A 25,893-nucleotide genomic window follows, 5' to 3' on the forward strand; every position below is an offset into this window, starting at 1 on the left:
GTGGCAAGAATAGTAATATTACATAAAAATTAGATCAGCCTATCCTTTCTCTTTGGCTACGTGTGTGTGTGTGTGTGTGTGTGTGTGTGTGTGTGTGTGTGTGTGTGTGTTTGTGTGTGTGTTACTGGGGATGGAACCCAGGGGCATTCTATCTCCAAGTTATATAACCAGCCCTGTTTTTCATCCTTTATTTTGAAACAGGGTCTCACTAAATTGCAAAGGGCCTCACTAAGTAGCTGAGGCTGTCCTCAAACCCTGATCCCCTGTCTCAGCCTCCCAAATGCTGGGATTACAAGCTTTGCCACCACGCCCCGCTTGGCTACTCCTTAAGAGTCATAAAATCTTCCAGTGTATGTGTTCATCTATTATTTAACTGGCTTTCTTTTGGCAAATATTTACCTTGTCTATTTTAAAAAAACCTTGTTGTCATTAGTATTTCTGTATGTGAATATGTATGAACTTTAATAGTTTGAAACAGTCTTATTCCAGGGCATATATTTCAAAGTTTTTCATTAATCTACTTTCATCTTTTATATTATTATTGTCATTACTGGTTTTGATGAAGTACAGGAACATGTAAAGTTAATAATTTTCCTACTTATATATAATCATCCTAAGGATTTTTATACATTTAAATTTATTACATGACATTATTTTATTGACAGATGAATTTAAAGGTCATTCTTTACTACAAGCAGCCAGAGAAGCAGACCTAGCCAAGGTTAAAAAAACACTTGCTTTGGAAATCATTAATTTCAAACAGCCACAATCTCATGAAACAGCACTGGTAAGATTTTATTATTAATTCATTCCTTGGATCAGTAACAGTAGTGCAATCCCAAAATAATGCTTTTTATTTTAAAAACCTTCAAGTAACTTTACTATCTGGAATTCCAAAAATATAAATTTTAATGTTGGCTGCATAAATTTTTCAATTTGTTTATGAGAAGATTCTTTTCAGGGTTGAAAGAAGAGATATTTACCCTACCTTGATTTGGAAATTATTTTACCTCTGTGTTTACCCAATGATATTATAACAAATCTACCTTTGTGGCCAGTGCTTTCATAAAATGTAAGATGTGATCTTCCTAGTAGAACCTTCTTTGCTGTGTGTGTTGGCTAGATAAATACTTTTATATTTGTTTTCTGATGGACATTAAAGTGTGTTTTCAAAACTAATTATATTATTCTTTTGATTAGTTGTACTTAAATAATTGATTATATTCATGCTGAAAAATGGTGAGGTTATAGTTTATTCGAGAATATACCGATTTCCCTTAAAACTATTTATTATTTCTCAAAATTGCTTCAGGTTTATAACGTTCTTGCCAATAACTGGCCATATGTGCTTATTTATTCTCCTGTGGTTTGGGGAGTATATTAGTGGAAAAGTTTGAGAAGTACAGACTTGTATAGCTGTTATCCATATGAAGGCTTGAATAATATATGTTTCTGTAGCTTCAAGGAGGCGTGTTCCACTGCTTTTAATGGAATATATGCTGAATAATTATTTATTAGCTAAAATAAAAAATAAAGTATCTTAATGCCTAACTAAAAGCATAATTTCATATTGCTTTAAAGACTTATATTTTATACTTACAATGTTTAGAAAAGGAATATTGCTGGGCGTGGTGGCGCACACTTGTAATCCCAACATTCAGGAGGCTGAGACCAGAGGATTATGGTTCAAGGACAGCCTCAGCTACTTAGTGAGGCCCTCCGCAACTTAGTGAGACCCTGTTTCAAAATAAAGAGTAAAAGATAGGGCAGGGGTTGTTGCTAGGAGGTCGAATGCCATTGGGTTCCATCCCCAGACCTGCCCCCCCAAAAAAAAAAAAACAGAAAAAGAAAAGGAATACTCATTGTCTCATATGTATAATATTATGTTTGATGCTCTTTGAAATGCTAATGTTCTAAATGGTCAACAGATGCTATTTAATTCAGAAATGTACTTTTAAATAGTTTATTAACTTAGTTTTGTTTACTTTATAGCACTGTGCTGTGGCCTCCATGCATCCCAAACGAAAACAAGTGACAGAATTGTTACTTAGAAAAGGAGCAAATGTCAATGAAAAAAATAAAGAGTAAGTGCACTTACAGGAGTTATTCATTTCTTAAGGAGGAAATGCAGTAAAAGCTAGAGAGGAAATTACCTTTTCCTTTTCTCCTCGCCATAGTTTCATGACTCCCCTGCATGTTGCTGCAGAAAGAGCTCATAATGATGTCATGGAAGTTCTGCATAAACATGGAGCAAAGGTAAGGCACACACAGAAAGTAACTGCTTTTTAAAAAAGCTCTAGAAAATGTTCTATGACTTTGTTAAAAAATAGTATACATACTATCCATTATACTACATAATTTAAAAACATAAAAACGGAATTTTCTATCTTTTTTTAGGTAGAGTTTTAGGGATTTTTGTTGTTTTTCCTTTTGGGGTTTGTTGTTGGTGGCACTGTTTTTGTTATTGGTGTGTGTGTGTGTGTGTGTGTGTGTGTGTGTGTGTGTTATTGGTGTGTGTGTTTGTGTGTGTGTGTGTGTGTGTGTGTGTGTGGTACTAGAGGTTGAACCCAGAGCCATTCTACCTTTGAGCTATACCCCAAACCCTATTTTATTTTTATTTTTATTTTTATTTTATTTTGAAACTAAGTCTCACTAAGTTGTAGAGGACCTCACATTGTTGCTGAGGCTGGCCAGCAACGTGTGATCCTCCTGTCTCAGCCTCCAAAGTACTGGGATTACAAGTGTGCACCACCACATCTAGCTTTAGGTGTTTTTGGTATTTTATTTTTTTGTGTTACTGGAGATTGAACCCAGAGGTATTCTACCTCTGAGCTACACCCCAGCCCTGATTTTTATTCCTTATTTTGAAACAGGGTCTCACTACGTTGGGGAGGGTCTCACAAAGTAGCTTAGGCTGGTCACCACAAACCTGTGATCCTCCTGTCTCAGCCTCCAAGTTAGGTCGTGTGTGTGTGTATGTGTGTGTGTGTGTGTGTGTGTGTGTGTGTGTGTGTGTTTAACAGTTTAACATAGTAAAAACATTATAATTCAACACCTCCAAATAACTTAGCCAGAACATCAGGAAAGATGGAATTTTACTTGCAGAATTTTATTTAAAACCTTGGCATAATTATTAATCACATTAAAATAAACATTGTAACTGGGCATGTTGGCATACGCTTGTAATTCCAGCAATCGGAAGGCTGAGACCAGAGGATCGCGGTTCACAGACAGCTTTAGCTACTTAGTGAGGCCCTCTGAAAGTCAGTGAGACTCGGTTTCAAAATAAAGAATAAAACATAGGGAAGGGGGTGTAGCTCGGAGTTTGAATGCTCTTGGGTTCCATCCTCAAACCCACAAAATAAATAAATTAAACAAACAAACATACATACATTGTAGTTTAGTATGAACAATTAACAATGCATTTCTTTCATTAACTCCACACATCTATGTGAAATCTTTTCAGCTAATGTAGCCATTGGAATTTCCCTTCAGAATTGAACTCAGAATCACACTACCAAATTCCTGTATTTTAAAAATAGTTTTAAATAGAACCAAAAGATATTTGGTACCATAGCAATTAATTTTTTTTTAGTTTTAGTTATTTCATCTTTTTCCAGTTCTTTGTAATTTCTCTGCTACTATGAGTTTTATATGTATTTATAATATACTATTTTAGCTCATCTTGGTTATTTTACAAATGAACCATGTATATATACTTTGAAAGGATTCTCAAAACATTATTACTCACAGGGTATGTGATCCAAAAATTCATATATGACTGCTTTAAAAGGACATTTAATGCTTTTAATTAAAAAATCAAGATGAGCTAGAATAAAAGGAAATGGTTTTTACAGATTTATTACCTATTTTATACTGCTAATACATTATTACATAAATAATTTTGTCTTATTTTGCCAAGCTGAAAGTGCTAAGTGGGCGTTCTGCTATACTTACAAATACCATGTTTATCAGTGAACTATTTTTGTAAATATTTATGGCATTTATAATACTATTGAAAAATTATGAAAAATGCCCTTTGAGAAAAATATCTTTTTATTGTCTCCCTTTAAGTCATTTTATTTAAGAAAGATTAAATGAAAAATAACATTATTTTATAGCCTGTCTTAGTCAGCTTTGCTCTAGATTCATGGATCTGAATCTGTGTACCTGAGCACAGTCAATAACATCTTCGTTCATCTGTGGAGCAAGTATAATTTTAAATACCCTGGCAGTGATACAGAATGACTTCTAGCCTGGCATATTCTCCATAGTCTTTAGGAGAATTCTTGCTGTTGAATATTTAAAAATGCGAAATAATCATACTTTTAAGCCAAAGTAACAAACCAGTAAGTATGTTTACCATATCACCATGCTATAATATGCTGTCAGTCAGTTTCATATGCCCTATCAACTTCTTAGGGTGGTGCATCCAATGATTAATATGTTAGTAAAAACTTTTGGGCCCAGCTTTTGCTTGCTTAAAGTTTTCTTTCTGGGAAACTTGTCTATTTGATTTTCAAGCAACACATGATTTCTTTTTACTCTAGAAATAATACCTTTTGAATAAGCAGCATCACCCTTTAATTAAGATTCAGCCCTTTGACATGGCATGTACCACCCTATGTTTTCCCTTCCTCTTGAAGAGTAGGTTTCTCAGAATAAGGAAGAAGAATTGGGAAAGGAAAAATCACCATAAATAAATTTGTTTTACATAGAAAATCTTAGTAATATTTTTATAGATTGAAACATTTTTTAGGCCAGATGTTGATGATAAATATAAATTTCAGGTTCATTTTGTACTGTGCATGTTAAAGTAAATGTACTGAAGATATAACCTAGATGGGCATACTTTTGAATATGTAAACTTCCACTTTCTAGGTTTGCAACCTTCAATTAAATTTCTTGGAGCCTTGCAAAAATTTAGCAAGACTTATATGTCAAATCCGTTTATTTAGTTTTGATCCACCTCAATAAATATTAGCATGCAAAATGATCAAAATTGTTCTGCATACTGTGGAAAATTCCATTTTGGAGGCAAATACAGTTACTGAACGTGGTATAATCCTTAATGAATTTAATGATATTAGTAATGAAGAGGGAAGAAAACCTGAAAATCGTTTAGAAAGGATTTTTTTTTTTTTCTGTTACTGGGGACGGAACCCAGGGGCATTCTATCTCCAAGGTACACCACCAACCCTACTTTTTAATTCTGTACTTTGAATCAAAGTCTCACTAACTTTCAGAAGGCCTCACTAAATAGCTGAGGCTGTCCAGGAACCATGATCCTTTTGTCTCAGCTTCCCAAATGCTGGGATTGCAAGTGTGTACCACCACGCTCAGCTCTAGGAAGGAATTATTTTATGACCTATAAATGAATTAGTGTTAGAATGTAATTAGGAAATTATGGTACAAGTTGGGTGTAATGGCACACGCTTGTAACTTCAGTACTTGGGAGGCTGAGACAGGATTGCAAGTTTGCAGCCAGCCTCAGCTACTTAGTGAGGCCCTGTGCAACTTAGTGAGATTCTGTTTCAAAAAATAAAGAATAAAAAATAGAGCTGGGGATGTAGCTCAGAGGTAGAATGCCCTTGGGTTCAATCCCCCAGTATTGCAAAAAAAAGAAGTAGAAGGAGGAGGAGAAGGAGGAAGAGGAGGAGGAGGAGGGGGGGGGAGGGAAGAAAAGAAAAGAAAGAAATTTATGGTACAATTAATGGAAGTAAGAAAACCTGAAATACTGGTTTCTTATGCCTTCATAATTTTATACTTTTTGAAATGATAAAGGGACATTTGGGTACAAGCAGCTGCTGAAAATATAACATTCAAGTATAAAAAAGAATTTAAGATTAGAAAGCATGGAAAGATGAATTCAGAGTTAGAGAAATACTCATTAAGGATTCCCAATGTTTATAGATCAGTAATTCCTAGGAAGAGAAAACAGAAGGGTTTGTGATATTGTCTACAGAGTGCAGTGGAAATGTGAAGAAGCAACAGGTGATTAGTACTACAGAGAAATTAAAGCAGATGAGAAAACCTAATTTGGAATTTTTTTTTTTTTTTATGCAGGCTTTAGTAGCTTTTGAAAAAGGCGTTCTAGAGAGATAAAAGTAGAAGTTTAGCCGGTTGTGGTGGCGCACACTTGTAATTCACGTGCTTGGGAGGCAGAGACAGGAGGATTGCGCAGGTTCGAAGCTAGCCGCGCTGGCTTAACAGACCCTGATTCCAAATAAAAATAAAATAGGTCTGGGGGTGTAGCCCAGAGATAGAAGGGTTTCCAGGAACCTCAGTACCACCAAAAAAACAAACAAACAAACTCATTAAATGCCACTTACTTTTGTCCAAACATCATCTAACATACAATATAAATCATATATATATATATATACACACACTGATTCAACAGAATTAGCTTTTTAAGATTTTGGTAAGAGAGGTGATAGAGAGATAATATTTATCTTTAAGCAAAAGGTTTTCATTATGCCTATTACCTGTTCCCTAGCTTCTAATCTCTGTCCTCCAGGAATGAACCTGTTTCAGATTCCTATCTTTGGTTCATCTTTCATGGATCTATTAATGATTATTTTTTATTATTTTAACTTTCAACGTGTCCTGGTTTACAAGGAAAAAATACAGTGCTACTCTTGCTAAGGTAATATAGACCATTTCCAATTCTGAGGTTATTTGAAATCAAGCTTTAGATTGAGGCATACATATGTTTACAGTTAAGGAAAAGCTGTGATGTGAGTTGACAATAAATGCTGAAGTACAGAAGTCACAAAACAGCTCATGATTAATTACCTAATAGGTAACATGAACAATGATAGCTTTAAGCTTAGGCAAGAGTGATTAGTACAGCCTCAGAGTTAGGTGTTTGAGGTCTGAGTATGTACCTCACTGGTAGACCACTTGCCTAGGATGCACCAAGCCCTGGGTTTGATACCAGCACCTCAGCATCACAAAATAAAAATAAAATAGAAAATTAGGTGTTTGAGACTATTCGGTTCATTCTGTTAAGAATATGGAAGTATTTTCCTTGGGCATTTTCTTGTAATTTATAAAATTGTTTTGGATTTTTTTTCAACTCAGTATTGTTTTACTTCTCTTTTTTGCATTTTTATATACGTGTATGAAAAGTATATATGTATATGTACATATATACATATATATCTTCATGGAAACATATATACATATAGATAAATATATGGAGATATATACTTTTATTGATGCCTTATAGTCTAACATCATAATGTAGTTCACAATGATAGGGACATGCATGCTCATAGCACTTGGTGAGTGATACAAGATGAAATTGGGAGATTCTCTAAGAATATCACATTTCTTTTTTTTTTTTTTTTGCAAGCTTAAGCAAATTTTACTTTTACAAAGGTAAAAAGAAGGGACAGAGCTATAAAGCAGAACTATAAAGCACTGCATCAGAGAGAGGGAAACAGTAGAGTGCCTTGAAAGTAAGACACTGAAGTTTTTGAACATAGAACAGTTTTTATAAGATTTTATTATCTTCCATCCACTTAACCAGTAGTCTTTCTATCTCCTCCTGACCTAATGCAGGTGCAGGCCTACCCATTATCTCCAAGAGCAAGCCTTTGATATGATTATAAGGATTATCTCCCATCCTGATTGACCAATAGTCTTTTTACCTCCCCCTGACTTAATGTAAGTGCAGGCCCACCCATTATTTCCAAGTGCAAGCCTTTGTTATGACCAAGATGTGTTACTTGGTTAACAAAGTCAGGAGTCATGTGGTATATGTCCTCTTTGATGAAGGCCTGTTCCATCCTCCAGCGTCCTTATTTCTTAAATAAAATGAAAACTATAAAGAGAGAGAAGGAAGGAAGGAAGGAAGGAAGGAAGGAAGGAAGGAAGGAAGGAGCAGAAGAGGAGAGGGAGGGATGAAGTAAGTAAATAGTAAATAAGCTAGTTCTGTGTTTTGCCATTTTGTTTGAATAATAATGTTAGGTCCTATATATTTATCATTTTGATTTTATATAATTATACTCAATTTTTCATCTTCAAAAAATTGTTTTTGCTACTTAATGTACAAATAGATAACATCTCTAACTATGGGGAAAATCTCTAAATATGTTTTGCTTCCACAGCTGCCAGGTATCTGTTGACACCTTCTGAATATTTAACTCAAACAAATCATAAGTGTTTAATTACCACAGTTGAAATGTAATATTGAATGTAGCATTTTCCTTATTTGAGGTAGTTTTATACTTTAATGAAATGATCTCTTTAGATGAATGTGAAGAATTTATGTTGACATTCTTCATCATATTCTCTGGTAAAGATTATGATGGAGGAATTAGAACTGGGTCTAAAAAAGACTTAATCAGAAAAACTTATCTAACATTCTGAGATTTCTTTAGTAAGTATGTTTGTTGTTGGCTACAAGTAATACATATAATCAATTAAAGACATAGCCGGGATCGGAGCCAGCTGAGGGGTTAGGCCAGTGTCAGGGCCAGCGAGGCCAGAACCGGGGCCTCCCATGAGGCAAGGCCGCTGCTTGAGCCAGCGAGGTCTGGATCAGTACACTAGGTAGCCAGGCCACAACTGGGGCCATCAGGAGTGGGACCGGTATTTGCAACGCAGCATGCACAGAGAAATATCACAGAAAATTAAAACCAGATGCTTCCCCGAATCAACAATAACTAGGAGGAAAGGGTCAACAGGAAGTGGTCGAGCTATAGAAAGGGCCCTATAGTGAAGCAATTAAGGTGACCAATCAGAGGGTATGGAATAGGGGAGGATGGAGCCTCTTTCAAAACAGGAGGTACATAAACATGTATCAAAGTTAATCACCAAACAAGGATCAAGGGAGGGGGAGGGAATGGGATGGGGACTGGATGAGGGCTAATTGGATGATGTGATGTGTGCTTGTATATCCTCTCAAGTCTTATATTCCAATGTGATGTATGATTACAATGCACCAATAAAAATAAATTTTAAAAAAGACATATATTTTTATAAGGAAGAGATCAGTGCTAATTTATATCAAATACAACCCGTCAAGTATGTTTTAGGTCGATAGGAACTTATAAACCATAGTACATATATATGTGTGTATTTCATTTTAAAATTCTTAGAAGAATCCTTGTAAATGGTAATATTCATTGGGTTAGTTCGGCTTGAATGCCCATTTACGTACTTAATATTATATGTATAATATAATAATAATATATGTATAATAATATATGTATAATACTATATTTTCTGGCTTGTTTAAAAGTTTTATTCTTAAACATACAAAATATTTTAAATTTCTCATGCCTAATTTTGCTTTTATCTTAATGAAAAAGACAAAAAGCAAAATTTTTTCTATGTCAAAGGAACAAAAAATAATATCATTTCAGCCAGGTGTGGTGGTACACACTTGTGATCCCAGAACATGGGAGGCTGAGACAGGAGGATCGTAGGTTCATGGCCAGCCTCAACGACTTAGGCATTTTCACAATTTAGTGAGACCCTGTTTCAAAATAAAAAGTAAGGCTAGTAGCCAGGCCTGGTGGCACATGCTTTTAATTCCAGCATTTGGGAGGCTGACAGGAAGCTCTCGGTTCACAGACACCCTCAGCTACTGCTTAGGGAGGCCCTTTGCAATTCAGTGAGATCCTGTTTCAAAATAAATAATAAAAAATAGGTTTTCTATTTTTCTAGTTTTGGTATTCTCTTTGTTTCTTTGGTTGGAAGTTTTTTTTTCCAGGGTCTGGATCACATCATACCAGTCTTTTCTAGCATTCATGACTTGGGTTGTATAGGATGGGGTGGTTTTTATTGTTTTGCCTCTATATTTCACCCATTCTTTTGTTCTCACTGCTTTCAAGATTCTTTCCTTGGCCTTTCTGTTGGTTATTTTGATTATTACATGGCATGGGGAGGTCCTTCTTTCATCTTGTCTTAATGGTGTTCTATATGTCTCCTGAACGTGTAAGTCCAAGTCTCTTTTCATGTTTGGTAATTCTCTAAAATTATTTTTCTGAAGAGATTATGAATGCCCTTGGTCTGTACCTCTAGCCATTCTTCAGTGCCTTTTATCCATAAGTTAGGACATTTCATATTGTCCCATAGTTGTTGGATGTTTAGGTTTTGTTGCTGTAATGACTTCAGTATGCTGTTGACTGTGCTTTCAGTTTTGAATGAACTGTCTTCTAATTGTGATATTGTATTTTCCATTTCATCTAATCTTCCAGAATTTCTTTCTATTGCTGTCTTCATTTCATTTACTGGCTCATTTCATTCCAGACCTCTTTCTGATTCTTAGTGTCTCTATTTCCTCTTTCTTTTTCTGTACACTTGCTTTGAGGCCTTTCATTATATTTTAGATCAGGATTCGGAATTCTCCTTCTTGCATTTCTTATAGATCAATATTCATGATTTCCATTATTTCTTCACTATTCCTAGTTCTCATATTTTCAAGGTTCTCAGGCTTGTTTTTCTGATGTCTTGGCATCTTTTGTGGGTATTATGTCTAATCCAATCTTAGTAGTAAAAATTTAGAGGTGTCAGCAGGTAAACAGTGCTTTTTCTAATGGTGATGGTTGGGTAATAGGGGAGGAGCTGGGATTATGGGTACAGGAGTCAGGTAAGGTAGAGGATATGATTAGGTTGAGTAAGAATTTAAGTAGGATAAGGTAGTATTTGGTTGAGCATGAGAAAAGTTTAGATTGTTGGACTCTTGTAGTTAGTATTTACATATGGAGATATGAAATACCTTGAATATTAAACAAGGAAATACAGTAAGGGGAAAAAAGTTTTGGGAGAAGAGAATAGATAGGTTAGAGAGAGGAAATTTGTAGAAGGAATGGGGGAAAGGAGCAAACAAACACGAATGAAGTAACAAAGCAAGATACAAAAAGTAACAATTACACATCAACAACAACAACAAAAATAACCAAAAGGAAAAAAAGGGAATAAGATAGAAAAAAAATCATGGACAAAAATAAAATAAAAAGAACTAGCGACAGTGTGAGACAACAAAGCAAAACAAACAAACAAACAAAAAAAAACAAATAAAAGAAAGAAAAAAAATACTCCTACAAATTTACGAGTTTAGGGCTGGGCCTGTATATCTGTGTGTTTGATCACTGTGGTAGATTCTGGACTACATTCCAATGTCTCTTATTTGCTCTATACCCTATTGTCAGCTATTGAACCCACACTCTGGGTGTTTGCAACCCTCTCTGACCTCTGATAGCTTTGTATTTAGGTGTCAGGGCATTGGGTGTCACTGTTAATGAGTTCTTTGTAAGTCTAGGATTCTGTAATTTTCCAGCCTGTGGTCTACATCATCAGGCCTCTACTCTCCACCCTGGGCTCAGGCCTGTGCTTCCCTGTCCACACTGATCCTGCACTTCCCTTCTGACTGGGGCGGAGGGCATCCAGTGTAGTCTTGGAGTGACCCCCTGTGACTCTGTGCAGGTACCGTGCCTTGAGCACCTTTCTTGTATCTCTGGAGGGTCTAACTGGACTAGCCTGCCAGGTCCCATAGCTTCTCTGAGCAATCTTCCACCAAGTACTGAGTAAGCAAGCAGTTATCTGGCTGCCCTGCTCCAGGTCTCTGGAGGGCTTGCTGTGCCATGTGGTTGTCACCTCTGGTGAGCGCACAGGCTTTTGGGTCTTCTTCTGCATCCCTGAAATGTGATGTCGGGTCTTTGCTCACCGCTGAAGATGTTGGAGTTCTGTGGACACTTTCAAGCTCTTGGATTACTTTTTTTTATTATTATTATTTCTTTGGGCTACCACACCATTGTTGGCCATAGCTGGGAGTCACGATTTGGACCCACAACCCTGATGGCACCAGTGGCTGGGCCATGTCCACAGCAGGTCCATTGTACACTTAGGCTTTTTGCAGTAGATCTCGTATTTCCAAGTACTGGATTCTTTCCGCCATGGTGCCTTGTCTGGTTTGGTTTGTGAACTGTATTTATTTTGTTTATCAAGACGCTGCCTTCTCAGTCGTTGAACTCTATTTGTTTCAGCTACTGAGATGTGCTGCATCCTACAGTGGCCGTTTTGAATCTCTCCCCCTCTGTTTTTTTGGAATGAGCACTTTTATCACATTCTTTGACTTCTTTTAGTGCTTTAGCTTTGTGGCCTGTTAAAGCTCTATTTAGATATTCTCTTGTTGCTGATACTTCTTAGTGTTTTTTTTTCATTCCTTTTTTTTTCTTTTGGCACCCCAGATGGGACGCAAACCCACAATTCCTGGCTTAGGAGGCCAGTACCTTATCCCTTCTTAGTGTTTTAAAGAAGAATTATCATAACTTAAAAAATGCATATTTTTTGAAACAAAATATTTGTTTTACACTGATATATTAAATACTTCAAGGAAATTCAATTATTTGCAATACTAGAAAATAAAGTACCAACTATAGGGATGTTATTCATGTGTATCAATCATAAAGATGAGAAGATTATACTTTATTATATGAACAAGTTGTTGGTTTTTATAGTTATCAGTTAATCCTTACCAAATGTATTTTTTAGGTAAACTACAAGACTCCTTTTATAAATTAATCCAAATTACCATTTGTACACTATTCTATTTTTTATTCATTTGGAAGGCATGAAATTCCCCTGGGTGAGTGAGAAAGAAAACAAAAGTCTGCTCTTTTTTATTTTCTACTCAGTTCTGCCATATATATTTATAGAAAGACTATCTTCTTACACATAAAGTATTTTTAATGTTTAATGATTTGAGGGTTCTCTTACTATAATTGAATAATTTAATGTGTTTCTTACCTAATTTTCAGAAAAATATTAGTTTAGGATGTTTGAAATTTTAGGATTTTTCTCCTATGATGAAGAAGTAGCAAACATTTATAGAAAAGCTCTAGATTGGTGGCTTGTTTTTTCTACTGGTAAATGCTAATGGCTGTTCTTTTATATATATATGTATAAAGTTATTTTTTTGTTGGCAAATGTGAAATAAATATGTTGGTATTTCATAGTGAGTTTTATTAAAGACTATTTAGAATATAAATGAATCTGGTGGAGGCGGTTACTGGAAATGGAACCCAGGGACTTTCTACCTCCAGGCAATACTCCCAGACCTGTTTTATATTTTATTTGGAAACAGGGTCTCACCAAGTTGCTGAGAGTCTTGCCAAGTAGCTGAATCTGGCTTCAAACCTGCAATCTTCCTGTCTCTCCCTCCCAAGTACTGGGATTGCAAGTGTGGGCCACCAAGCTTGGCTAAATAAACCCATTTTTGGAACAGGTGTCATAGCTTTACTGGTAATGTTGAAAGACTGGAAACAGGGAAACTGATGGTCTTAGATTATTTTCCCCCCACTAGCCCGTTTGGGGCTGTATAGACGTTTTTAACAGCATATATTTAAGAATTTACTATGTTCTCATAACAAGAACTTTTCTAGAGGATCTAAGAAATCTATGTATTATAGTCCATATTCTCAATAACTTTAGTTAACTTGATTAAAAACTACCCAAATGTTATAATTTTAAAAATTCTTAAGTGCTAAACTGACATAGATGTTCAGAATGGCATTAATCATTGAGACTTCAGGAAATCAAAGACTTAGAGCAGGGGAGGTTTTTGTAAAAGGATTCTCGAAAAGAAGCAGCACATAAAATGAACATGGGCTTTGGTCTGACTAGAGTACAGAATGTTTATTGAGATATCCTAGAACATAAGTAATAGTTAGGTTTGGCTAAATTATGAATATGACCCCAAATTTTAATATTCTTAGTCTTAAAAATAGCTTAATTACTTTTTCTGTGCAAACTATTCAATACTTTAAAAATGAAACATTTGACCCGGGCGTGGTGGCACATGCTTGTAATTCCCCCGCTTGGGAGGCGGAGACAGGAGGATCATTCAGGTGTGAAGTCAGCTGCCCAGGCTTAAGAGACACTGTTTCCAAATAAAAATATATATAAATAGGTCTGGGAGTGTAGCCTGGAGGTAGAAGGGTTTCCAGGAACCCCAGTATGACCAATAAATAAATAAATAAATAAGAAACATTTGAATCTTCCAATCATTTTTCACTTAAATGTATATGTAAATAATTTTATATTTGGATTTGGTTCCCATCACCAGGATATCTCATTATGTACAGGAAAATATTCCAGAACACAAAAGAATTTGAAATCCAAAACACTTCTTATTCCAGGCATTTCAGATTAGGGATACTCAACCTATATAATAAGGCATTTCCTAAAATTAGAAAAGAAATATAATCAAATACTTTGATAATACTTGCTTTATATTTTGGGAACAAGTATGGTAAACCAATTAACTCAAGTGTATTTGATAAGTGTCTTCCATGAGGCAAGCAGTGAATGCTATACAAGAATCCCTGTTTGCACATACTTTACATTCTGATTATCAAGAGTGTAAGAAATTGAAGTGGAGAAGATGATCATTTAGGAAAGGAAAGGCTATATTATAAGAAGATATTTCTTTTACACCACTGAGCAAGTTAATATCTAATGCATTTTTCAAAAATATTTTCACAGTTGATTTTTCTCATAAAAGTGTATTTGCTAAGGTGTGAGTGGATGTTCAATTTCATATGCTCACCCAATTATTTTACAGATGAATGCACTAGATACCCTTGGTCAGACTGCTTTGCATAGAGCTGCCCTAGCTGGTCATCTGCAGACCTGCCGCCTCCTGCTGAGTTATGGCTCTGATCCCTCCATCATCTCCTTACAAGGCTTCACAGCAGCACAAATGGGAAATGAAGCAGTACAGCAAATTCTGAGTGGTGAGTTGAAATACAAATACACAGTGTACTTTATGCTTTCTATCCTGAAATACTCAAACTTCATGCAATTTGTTTTAAGCAGTTCTTTGAAACAGTCTTGTGGCCTGAATTCTTTTTTCCATAACTTTCCTTGTTTGAACTTTTGGACTTTCTTCTTCTCTTTTCTGGTGGATAAGGGAAGTGTCATGAGAAGGAGGCAAACACACTTTTAAATTGTTTTAATCTGAAATCAAAACTCTGACTCATGGGTGATTTGATCAAACATGACTTAAAACTATATAAACAGTGTGTAATTAGGGTAGCTCTAAAATCTATCAGAGAAAGAAAATTAAAAACCATTCTTATGGTAATGACCTTTAATTGTTTCTAATGTAAGTTTCTAATATTCGGACATATTTTTGTTGTTCTTATCTTCATTTACACTATTTTATGAAATGATCATCTTTTCCTGGCTTAAATATAATTACAAAATCTTATATGTCACAGTAAATTCCTAGTACACTGTGAGATATACTTTTTCCTACCTATAAACCAATAGATGTTAACTCTGTTAGGTACAATGCCATATATATATATATATATTTTTTTTTAAGTTGTACTGGGATTTTAACCCAGGTCTCATGAGTGCCAGGCAAGTGTTCTTTATACCACTGAGCAACACCCTTAGCCCTTTTTATTGTTTTTATTTTGAGACTGGAACTTGCTAAATTGTGGAGGCGGCCTCTAACTTGCAATCCTCTTGCTTCAGCGTCCTAAGTAGCTGGAATTACAGGCATGTACTACTAATTTCTTTACTATCCAGAAGTGAAATTCACAGATAATATGACCTAACTATATACAAATAGCTTTTCAAAAAAAAAAAAAACTATGAAAATGCCTCAACTAGCTGGGTGTGGTGGTGCATGCTTGTAATCTCCCCACACTTGATAGGCGGAGACAAGAGGATCACGCAGGTTCGAAGCCAGCCGCGCTGGCTTAAAAGACCCTGTTTCCAAAATAAAGAAAGTATAAAAATAGATCTGGCAGTGTAGCCCAGAGGAAGAAGGGCTTCCAGGAACCCCAGTACCACCAAACAAAACAAAACAAAACAAAACAAAACAAAAAACTCAACTATAAGGTGCAAAGAACAATTATAATAAAATAATTTATAATTATTATGTAGTAGCTTAGTCATTACTACACTAGATAACAAAAATTAATCCCACAAATTGCTAAAAGGCCCCAAGAATTACAGCACAGTTGGTAACCAGATACAGTCTAGTTGAGATTCTGCTATCAACTGAACATGGAACCTTCTATGACACCTGGAGATCCTAACAGGTGATACTGTTAAAGCCGGATCAGAGCTGATGGCAATGATTCTATTTCAATCTTAGATGGTAATCTGTAGACAATATAGGAAAACTCATATAGAGCATCTTCAGTATCAAAATGAGTAAGTTTTCCCTGAAGGAACTCAATTTTCCATTAGAGGATTTCAAGCTTCAACTATTAAATAATGGACTTTTTCTATTCTTTTCGTTTCTTTTTCTTTTCCTTTTTTTTTTTTTTTTTTTTTTTTGGTGGTACTGCGGATGGAACCCAGGCAGGGACATTGTACCTCTGACCTACACTCCTAGCCTATTTTTTTTTTTTAAACAAGGTCTTGGTAAGTTACAGACAGCCTAAGTAGCTAAGGCTGTCCGTGAGCCACGATCCTCCTGTCTGCACCCTGAGCAGTGGAATTACAAGCATGTGCCACCACACCTGGCTTAAATACAGGACTTTTACTTCCTCTTTCTATAGAGCAATGTAATATTTGCTTGAGGATCATATTGCTCTAACTAGGAAACATTCCTACCTTCTCAATAAATTCTAATATTTTTTTTTAATTGTGATTTTTAAAATATTTTTTAATTGGTGCATTATAGTTGTGCATTTTAATGGATTTCAAGATGGTAGAGGCATGTATGCATACACTTCCCTTACTCAATTTCCACCCCATTCCCTCCCATCTCCTTCCTTCTCATGTTTCACTTACAAATGACTTTGATATGTTTGTTAATGTACGTGATGTACATTATGGAATTTCCCTCTTCCCCTTCCCATCTCCCTCAATTAGGTCACCTTACTTGCTCATCTATGGTATTTCCTTCTTAGTTTAGAGTTTCTCCTATGACCCATTTTCTTCCTAGCTTCTACATATTTAGGAGACACTCCATTTCTTATTTTTTGTGACTGACTAATCTCACTTAGCATAATGTTCTCCAGTTCCATCCATTTCCCTGTAAATGACGTAACTTCCTTCTTTATGGGTGCATAAACTTCCATTGTGTACTTAGCCTATAATTTTGTAATCCATTCATCTGTTGATGCACATCTTGGCTGGTTCTATCATTTGGCAATGGTGAATTGTGCAACATAGATATGCATGCATTAGTTTAGTAGTTTGGTTTCCTTTCTTTTGAGTAGATACCCAGAAATTGTATTGCTAGATCATATGGAAAATTCATTCTCATTCTTCGGAAGATCATTTATACAGTTTTTCAAAGTGGTTGCACTAATTTGGAATCCCACCAACAGTGTCTTAGAGTTCTCACTTCACATCTTCACTAGCATTTGTTGTGTTTTGGATGATTGCCATTCTAATTGGAGTTAGGTGAAATCTCAGGGTAGTTTGGATTTACTTCTCTCTAATTGCTAATGATGTAGAGCATTTTTTCGTGCATTTATTGGCCATTTGAATTTCTTCTTTTGTGAAGTTTCTATTTAGTTCACTTTCCCATTTTTTTATTGGGTTATTTTTTTTCTTAGTGCTGAGTTTCTTGAGTCTGTATATTCTAAATATTAATCCTCTATTGGAGGATTATGTGGCAAAAAGCTCCCATATTGTTGGCTCTCTGTTGAGGTTCTTGATAGTTTTCTTTGCTGTATAGAAGCTATTCTGTTTAATTCAATCCCACATATTGATCTGCCTTTTAGTATCTTGTGCCTTTAAGGTCTTGTTGAAAAAGTTTTTACCTGTGCCTATGTGTTGCCATGTTGGACCTATTCCCTCTGCAAGGAGCCTCAATGTCTCTGGTCTAATTTCCAACTCTTTGGTCCATCTTGAATTGACTCTTGTACAGGGTGAGAAAGTGGGGTTTATTTCCATTTTTATGCATACAGTTAACCAATTTTGCCAACACCTTTTGTTGAACAGGCTATCATTTTTCCAGTGTATGTTTTTGTCCCCTTTGTCAAAAATCAATTGGCTATAAGTGTGCAGATTTGTTTCTGAGTCTTCTGTTCTGCTCCTGGGCCTATGTATTTGTTTTCAATTTTTGTTAAAATATCCAGTTTTTATTGTTTTTATTTTATATTTTCTACTGAAAATCATTTAACACTGAATTTTAAATTAGTTTTTGTAAGTTGTAACCATAAATCAGGAAAATATGGCCATTGCACCAATATTTCTAATAATATATAATTTTTAGAGATGGTTAACAAAATGGAGAAAAGTTTAGTAAATCAAGCACATTAGATCCACATAATGCTTTTTAAATGTCTTATAAATAAATGCAATTAGACTATATGACTTCTTCTAAAAGAAAACTATTGAATCATAAATGAAATATTTTTTTAATTTTGATTGTTCTGCTCTAAACATTGATTAGTAAAATTAAACGTAGTAATTATATGCTTAATTTAAGATACAGCAGAACTTTTTAGTTCAGTTTTTCATATTCTTTGTTGGTCTAGACAGATAATGTAAATAATAGAAATATATAATTAAATAGTACTCTTAAGAGGATTTTTATTCTTACATGGGAATTATTTCATGTCTGAAGGAGGATTTATTTTTTAAAGTAATACTTCTACCAGAATCATGTATTTTAGAGGAATGAGGAAACATGTGCCAGTTGAAAACTTTATTAAATTCATTAAGTCAATTCCAAGTTATATCTGTAATAACTTCTACAAGAATACTTCCAATCATATAGGATATGTGTTGTGGTTATTTTCTGAATTTATTTTAAAGATTTATTTAAATATACTTGCTAATATCATATTTAAGATCCACATTTCAAACTCATATCTTTAAGTCCTACTTTGTTTGCCTTTTTATATTAATAAAATTTAGTTTTTCTATTTATATTAGTTTATATAAATTTATATAAAATTATATTTATTATATATTTACATAAGTATATAATATATTCATATTCTACATATTCAGTCATTGCACATGACTAGAGGCTACCATATTAGAAAGAATAAATAAAACTATTTCTAATATCACAGAGTTCTTTTGGGCAGTGTTTTAGCCTATATCTTGACCTTTTAAGTACTTTGTATATTCTAGATAATTTCCTGAGCTTTGAAAGTTTCATTGAGGAAGTTCCTACCAGTACTTATATGTTGGAGTGTTGGGCCTATGCACTCCTCTAATAACTTCAAAGTTTCTGGTCAGAACTAAAATATTTGTTCAGAAATCTATAACCTTTGCATGACACCTTGTAACATGCAAAGGCTCAAAATGTGTCTCTGGTAATAAGGTAATGCATTTTTAAATCTGAAAGAGATTTCAAGGGAAACTAGCTCTATCTTCTTTTGTGGTACTGGGGATTGAAGCCAGGGGCATTCTACCTCCAAGCTAAAACACCGGCCCTTTTTTCTTATTTTATTTTTTATTTTTAAACAGGGTCTAACTAAGTTGTTGAAACTGGCTTTCAACCTACTATCCTCCTGCTCAGCCTCCTCAGGACTGGTATTGCAGGCATTCACCACTATACTCAATATTAGCTCTAACTTTTTAACTGCAAAAACTAAACTATTACATGATTTGTTCAAAGTTACCTACATTAGAGCCCAGCCTAAAATCCTTATCTCCTAGTGCTCAGTACCTTTGCATTACATGTGTATACTTATTATTATTATTATTATTATTATTATTATTATTATTTTATTGGTGCACTGTATTCATATATCATAATGGTATAAAGATAATAAAGACATACATGCACACATCACCCAGTTAGCCCCTACCCGATCCCCACCCCGTTCCCTCCCCATCCCTCCTTCCCATGCTTGGCTTAGTGGTTGACATCTAGTTTTATAGCAATTTATCCAATATTAACGATGATAATCTCACATAACACTTTCATTTGTCTGATACCAAGCTTTTGATGACTTAACGATAACATTTCAATATTTCTTTTTGCTTTCTTTCTTACCAGAGAATATTTTTTTCTTTTTTTTTTTTTAGGTGAAACGATCATACATTTATTTATTTATTTTTCAGAAAAAAAATCTATCCTAATATGGAATATGGACACTAGATACCCAAAACAATCTCAAGGAAGAACAAAGCTAGAAGATGTATATTTTTTGATTTCAAACCATATAAAGCTACAATAATTGAAACAGTGTAGTACTGTTCTAAAGGCAGATATATAAACCATTGGAGTTAAATAAAAGCCTAGAGATAAATTCTTCCATATATTGTCAAGTTATTTTTGACAAGGTTTCCACAAACATTTGGTGGAGGAAATAATAATCTTTTAACTAAATATTGTTGAAAAATAATAATTACATGAAAAAGAATAAAATTGGACCCTTACCTAACACCATATACAAATATTAACTCAAAATAGATAAAAGACCTAAATATTAATCTTAAGACTATAAACTTTTAGAAGAAAATCTGGGTCATTAAACCTCACAACATTGAAATTGGCAGTGATTTCTTGGATAGGATTTCAATGGCACAGGCAACAAAAGGGTAAACAAACTCCCTAAAAAATAAATAAATATTGTATATCCAAAGACAATGTAAACAAGGTTAAAAGTTACTGATAGAATGGGATAAAATATTTCCAAATGCTATATCTGAAGGTATATTAATATTCCAACTAGAAATCCTAAAAATTAGCAACAATAAAAGCAAAAAATACAATTTAGAGATAAGTAAAAGCCTAACATAAATAATGAATCTACACAGATAACCAATCTTAGTTGTCTGTTGGATGGAAAATCTTGTTTCTCTGGTTCTGGTGTGTGTTACCTATTTCTTCTTTGTAGTTAATCTCTTTGAGTATTTTCTCTAGCACTGGTTTTGAAGACATAAATTCCTTCAGTTTCTGTTTGTCGTGGAAGCTTCTTATTTTCCCATCTAATTTGATAGAAAGTTTTGCTGGGTAGGAAATTTTTGGCTGGAAGTTGTTTTCTTTCAGAGTTTGGAATATGTTACTCCAAGCCCTTCTGGCTCTCATGACTTGGTTTGGGAAGTCTGGAGTGATTCTAATTGGCTTGCCTCTGAATGTCACTTGGCCCTTTGCTTTTGTTGCCTTTAAGATTCTCTGCTTGGCTTCCACATTGGTCATTTTGACAATTATGTGGCGTGGGGATCCTCTTCTCCGATCCTGTCTAAAGGGAGTTCTATAAGTTTCCTGGACCTGTGTATCGACCTCTTGCTCTATGTTTGGAAAATTTTCTGCTATTACTTCCTTGAAGAGATTATTGATCCCTTTGGTTTCACCTTCTTTTCACTCCTCTATTCCAATTATTCTTAGGTTAGCTCTCTTAAAATGGGCCCATATTTCTTCAATGTCATATTCCTGCTGTTGGATATTTTTTTCTAGATTAGAAACTATGCGTTCATTTTTTGAATGATCATCTAAGAGCAAGATTCTATTCTTCATGTGGTCTAATCGGTTGTTTGTACTTTGAATTGAGGCCTTTATTTCATTGATTACATCCTTTATCTCTTTTTGGGTCTCTCTGAATTCTTTTTGAAACACCTCTATTATTTCTACAGTTATTTTCCTGATTTGATCTTCTAGAAACTTCTGAATTTCTGTTTTATCAAGCAAGTTCTGATGTTATGGGGTTGTGGGCATTCACTGCTCCATTGTTATTTCTCTTTCCCATGATTTCAGAAGTTTCTGCCTTCTCTGGGTTCTTCCCTGGGTCACTACAACTTCACTTAAGGTGCTCTGGATCTCGAGTCTGTGGTATCTCAGTTAGCACTACTCCTTTACTGGGTTGTATCACAGAGTCTCAGACCCAGGGAGTTAATCGAGGCTGCTTTTCACCATGGGGGGTGCCAGGTTGGGCGTCCTCCTATGGTGTGATATCTCTGCCACCACCACTCCCCCACTGGGTCACGTCCCTGGGAGTGCTGTACTGGTATTTCTTCTCTAGGGGCCACAATTTGACTCACTGTTGTTGAGTGCGCAGATGGAGGTGTAGTGGACTCAGTGAATTCACTGCTGCTGCCGCTGGTGGCAGTATGGCGCCGCTGCCACGCCCTCGGCCGTGAGTCTGGCATATTTCTTTTCTGTTTTTGAGGTCCATTCTGAGTCCCTGCAGGGTATGCTGAGGCCAGCCTCTGGGAGCTTTAGATGCTCCCTGCGCCAAGAAATCTGCCGAATTCCTCCCGGCTGATCTGCAGCGGCTCACCTCGGTTCGCTGTCCGCCGCTCCTCTCTGGAGCCTGGTGGGCTGTTGAGTGCGGTCGTTTGGAGCTGTCCATTGAGCTCGCCGCTACCGCCGGCAGTAAGGCGCTGCTGCCGCGTCCTCAGGCGTGAGGCCAGCCTATCTCCTCTGTGGCTCTGAGCTCTGTTCTGAGTCCCCCTCCTCTCTGGGGCCTGGTGTTGCAAGGGAAAATGGCATCTGCCGCTTTGCGCCGTGGCTTCAGCTGCAGCACTACGGTCTGGTTTCTTTCTGGTGTCTCATTTTTCCAGCCCTCTTTTTCTCTGTCACTTGTAATTACATTTTTTGTTTCTCTGCTGATGGTTTTTTCTGGCTATGGAAGGCGCTGATTTTGTGGTAATAGAGATTGGTTGTTAGCGGGGCTCGTAAGCCCCGCTTTTCTCCGTCACCCCATTTGTATACTTTTTATAAAAGTTTCAAAAAAAGAAAAAGTGCCATTTAATGTCCATAATCATATTTTGGGTAATAAATTATAAACTGTTTTCTTTAAAATTCTGTTTCATTTAGGCAAATGTGAAATGGGGTTTTTTTTGTTTATATTGAATCAATCAAAATACCTCATTTGTCAGTCAAACCCAGCTTAATTGATGTCATACTTTTCAAACATATAGTTTAAATTGTATTTCCCTGAAACCATTCAGTAAATATGAATTTAAGTGTCTTCAGGAGGCCTTTTTTGTTTACTGATTACATTTTTCTAAGATCATTTTGACTTCAGGAGTAATGCCTTATGTTTCATATTGATGGAATTGAAACTAAAAAGAAAAGTTAAACAATATGTAGTAAAAGTCAAGGGGCTTCCCTGGGTATACAAACAAATCTATGAAAAAACTTTGCTACAACACTTTACAAAACCAGTGTATCATAAAAATGTTTTTAATCTCCTGGTACTAGGTTTCCTCACTTCCCTTTGTCAAATTTTTAACCTGAAATTTTGATGGATAGCATAGGAGGGAGAGAGAAGAATTTATGTATATGAGAATTTATTTAAATTTAACAGAAGATGAAATAGGTATATAGAATGAAGTAAGAAAGCATTCATTTCTTCTCTGAAAAAGATTGTGGATACCCCTATATTTTATCTCAAAAATTACCAACCCTTTAATTTCTTTCTACTCAACAAATAACTTTTCCTTATCAATTGCCTTGTAATTTCCCAAAACTAACAGTAATTTTTCTTTCTTTTCCAAAGAGAGTACACCTATTCGTACTTCTGATGTCGACTACCGACTCCTAGAGGCATCAAAAGCTGGTGACCTGGAAACTGTGAAGGTAAGTCTGTTCCTTAAGTGTCAGAATGTCAGGGGTAGCACTGTTGAATTTTGCTATCCAGTTCATTTTTATATCTAAGTAAAACTACTCAAATTTTTTTTTTTTTTTTTTTTTTTTTTTTTGGTGGTACTGGGGTTCCTGGAAGCCCTTCTATCTCCGGGCTACACTCCCAGACCTATTTTTACATTTTTATTTGGAGACAGGGTCTCCTAAGCCAGCGCACGCGGCTAGCTTCGAACCTGCGCGATCCTCCTGTCTCTGCCTCCCAAGCGCGGGGATTACAAGCGTGCGCCACCACGCCCGGAAAACTACTCAAATATTTAAAAAAATTTTTTTTGATGGTCAGAGTAGATCTATAGACAAGATAAGTCTTTTTCCAAATGGTTTGTCAGTATATTCTTAATAGCAATTAAGCCACTAAAAAATAGAGATGAAAAGCTAGGGAGAAGATGGTTTATAGGACAAACTCAGACAAAGGAAGAAATACTATAGATGAGCAAATAAGGCAATTTAACTTAGGGAGATGGGAGGGGGGAAGAGGGAAATTCACAAACATATTAAAGATATACATTCACAAACATATCAAAATTAATCACTAAGCCAAACATGAGAAGGATGGAGGAGAGAGGGACTAGGATGGGATTTGAGTAAGGACTAAAAGTAGAGATAATATATAGATAGATAGACAGACTTTTTTCATCATTTTCTTCAGGTTACATTAAAGCACTTTTATTTTTACTTGTATTAATTAAACTGTAATTATTTGGGGCCACATTTATAAATATGTAAACAATTTCAAAGCACGGTTTTAGGATAACTTTTGAAAAGATATTGATCTTTTTTCCAGAGATTCTCTCATTTATTTTAGGAAGTCATTATTGTGTTCACTCACCCATTGGGGATTATTTATATGCAGAGGATAGATTTTCTCTTCTATGAGACTATTCTTATTGAGAAAATTTTATCACACTTTATTTGTGGCATAGAAACAAAGTATATTAATTTTTTCAAATATAAAATTGTATTCTAATATAATGACTTTTGTTTTTATTTTATATTTATTCATTTATTTATTTAGGTGGTACTGGGGTTCCTGAAAACCCTTCTACCTCCAGGCTACCCTCCCAGACTTATTTTATACTTTTTTTTAATTTGGAAGCAGAGTCTCTTAAGCCAGCGTGGCTGGGTTCGAACCTGTGTGATCCTCCTGTCATCACCTCCCAAGCACAGGGATTACAAGTGTGCACCACCACGCCCAGCTAATTTTTGTTTCTATATATCATTACTTGCAGAATAATAAATTTTAGTTATACTTGAAATGTTGAAAATTGAACTTGGGAGTCACGAAGGAGGTAAACACCAGCCGAGGTTTCAGAAAAGCTGCTTTAATCAAAACCTGGTATCTTCGGGGCGAAGTCAGCTGGCCACGGGGGAAGGGACCAATAAGCTACACCTTCGGAGAGTCATGGGTAGTCCCAGTCAGCTGGCTGAGTCACACGTGGTAGGGCAGAAGTGACTGTTTTAAGCGGAGGTTTTAGGGAGTGTGGCTTACAGTGTGGCAACGACAATTATCTAACGGCATCTGGTGCCTCACGATGCCTGGAGCCTGCAGCAAGATGCCTGGAGCCTGCGGCAAGATGCCTGGGATCTCGTGGCTCCTGGATTCTTTCAATATCTCCGCTCTGGCTTCTGGGGTTCCACCTCCTGTCCCCGCTGCAGGGTCACGTGGGGGAACCAAACCTATCATCCCAGCCTTTTGGTGATACTGGGCGGAGACCAAGTCCATAACTACTTCCTGCTATTCAGGGTGGGACGTCATTAGGGGCCCCTTGACCAGGAGATGTTGATTCATTCCGGAGTGGGCAGCGGGAGTTGATTAAAGGTTAACCTGGAAAGCTCAGTAATGCCCATTCGAATAAACTTTAACAATTGAGGAGCTATTAAAAGAAATGGCAAATCAGGAGAATCGGTTCCAGGAGGGGAAGGAGCTCAGCAGCTACTGGCTCTTGGAGCCCTTCCAGATATGAGTTAGATTGTCAGTATTGTGATTTTAGATTTTTGCTTAACCTGGTCAGAGTTTACACCTCCCTTTTTAGCAGTTTTCTTCATTAGACCAGAATCATTAATATAATAGTAACATTTTCCCTGAGAGAGACACACGCCACTCTTTTCAGCAGTGAGTGGGTATACGTCAGTCTGGTCAAATGCAAAGCATGCTATTGGATCAGGAGCATCAGTCACTGAATTTAGAAAGTTTATTACTTATGGCTGTCTGACATCCAGAGAGGGAGAGCACTGTACTTTGTAAACAAGTGGACCTGCTGAAATAAAAACATTTAAAGAGAATTATGCTGAGAAAAGTTGAGTTTCGTGGGCCCCAACACTGTACAAGAGAAGTTATCATGAGGCTATTG

At 35.8% G+C, this 25,893-nt stretch overlaps 1 protein-coding gene across 1 annotated transcript in view; it reads left to right on the plus strand.

The window, feature by feature from the left end:
- Positions 1-25,893, plus strand: part of TNKS (tankyrase) — a gene marked incomplete at both ends in the record, with an annotated part of 203,175 nt that overhangs the window by 128,087 nt on the left and 49,195 nt on the right. Inside the window, 5 exons of the mRNA XM_080710638.1 lie at positions 666-787; positions 1,993-2,084; positions 2,178-2,256; positions 14,582-14,753; positions 23,400-23,479. Coding sequence (XP_080566764.1) covers positions 666-787; positions 1,993-2,084; positions 2,178-2,256; positions 14,582-14,753; positions 23,400-23,479 — 545 coding nt within the window. The remainder of the gene's footprint in view (positions 1-665; positions 788-1,992; positions 2,085-2,177; positions 2,257-14,581; positions 14,754-23,399; positions 23,480-25,893) is intronic.

The sequence above is a fragment of the Muscardinus avellanarius genome, assembly GCF_963383645.1.
Source record: "Muscardinus avellanarius genome assembly, chromosome: 14".
Taxonomy (NCBI): domain Eukaryota; kingdom Metazoa; phylum Chordata; class Mammalia; order Rodentia; family Gliridae; genus Muscardinus; species Muscardinus avellanarius.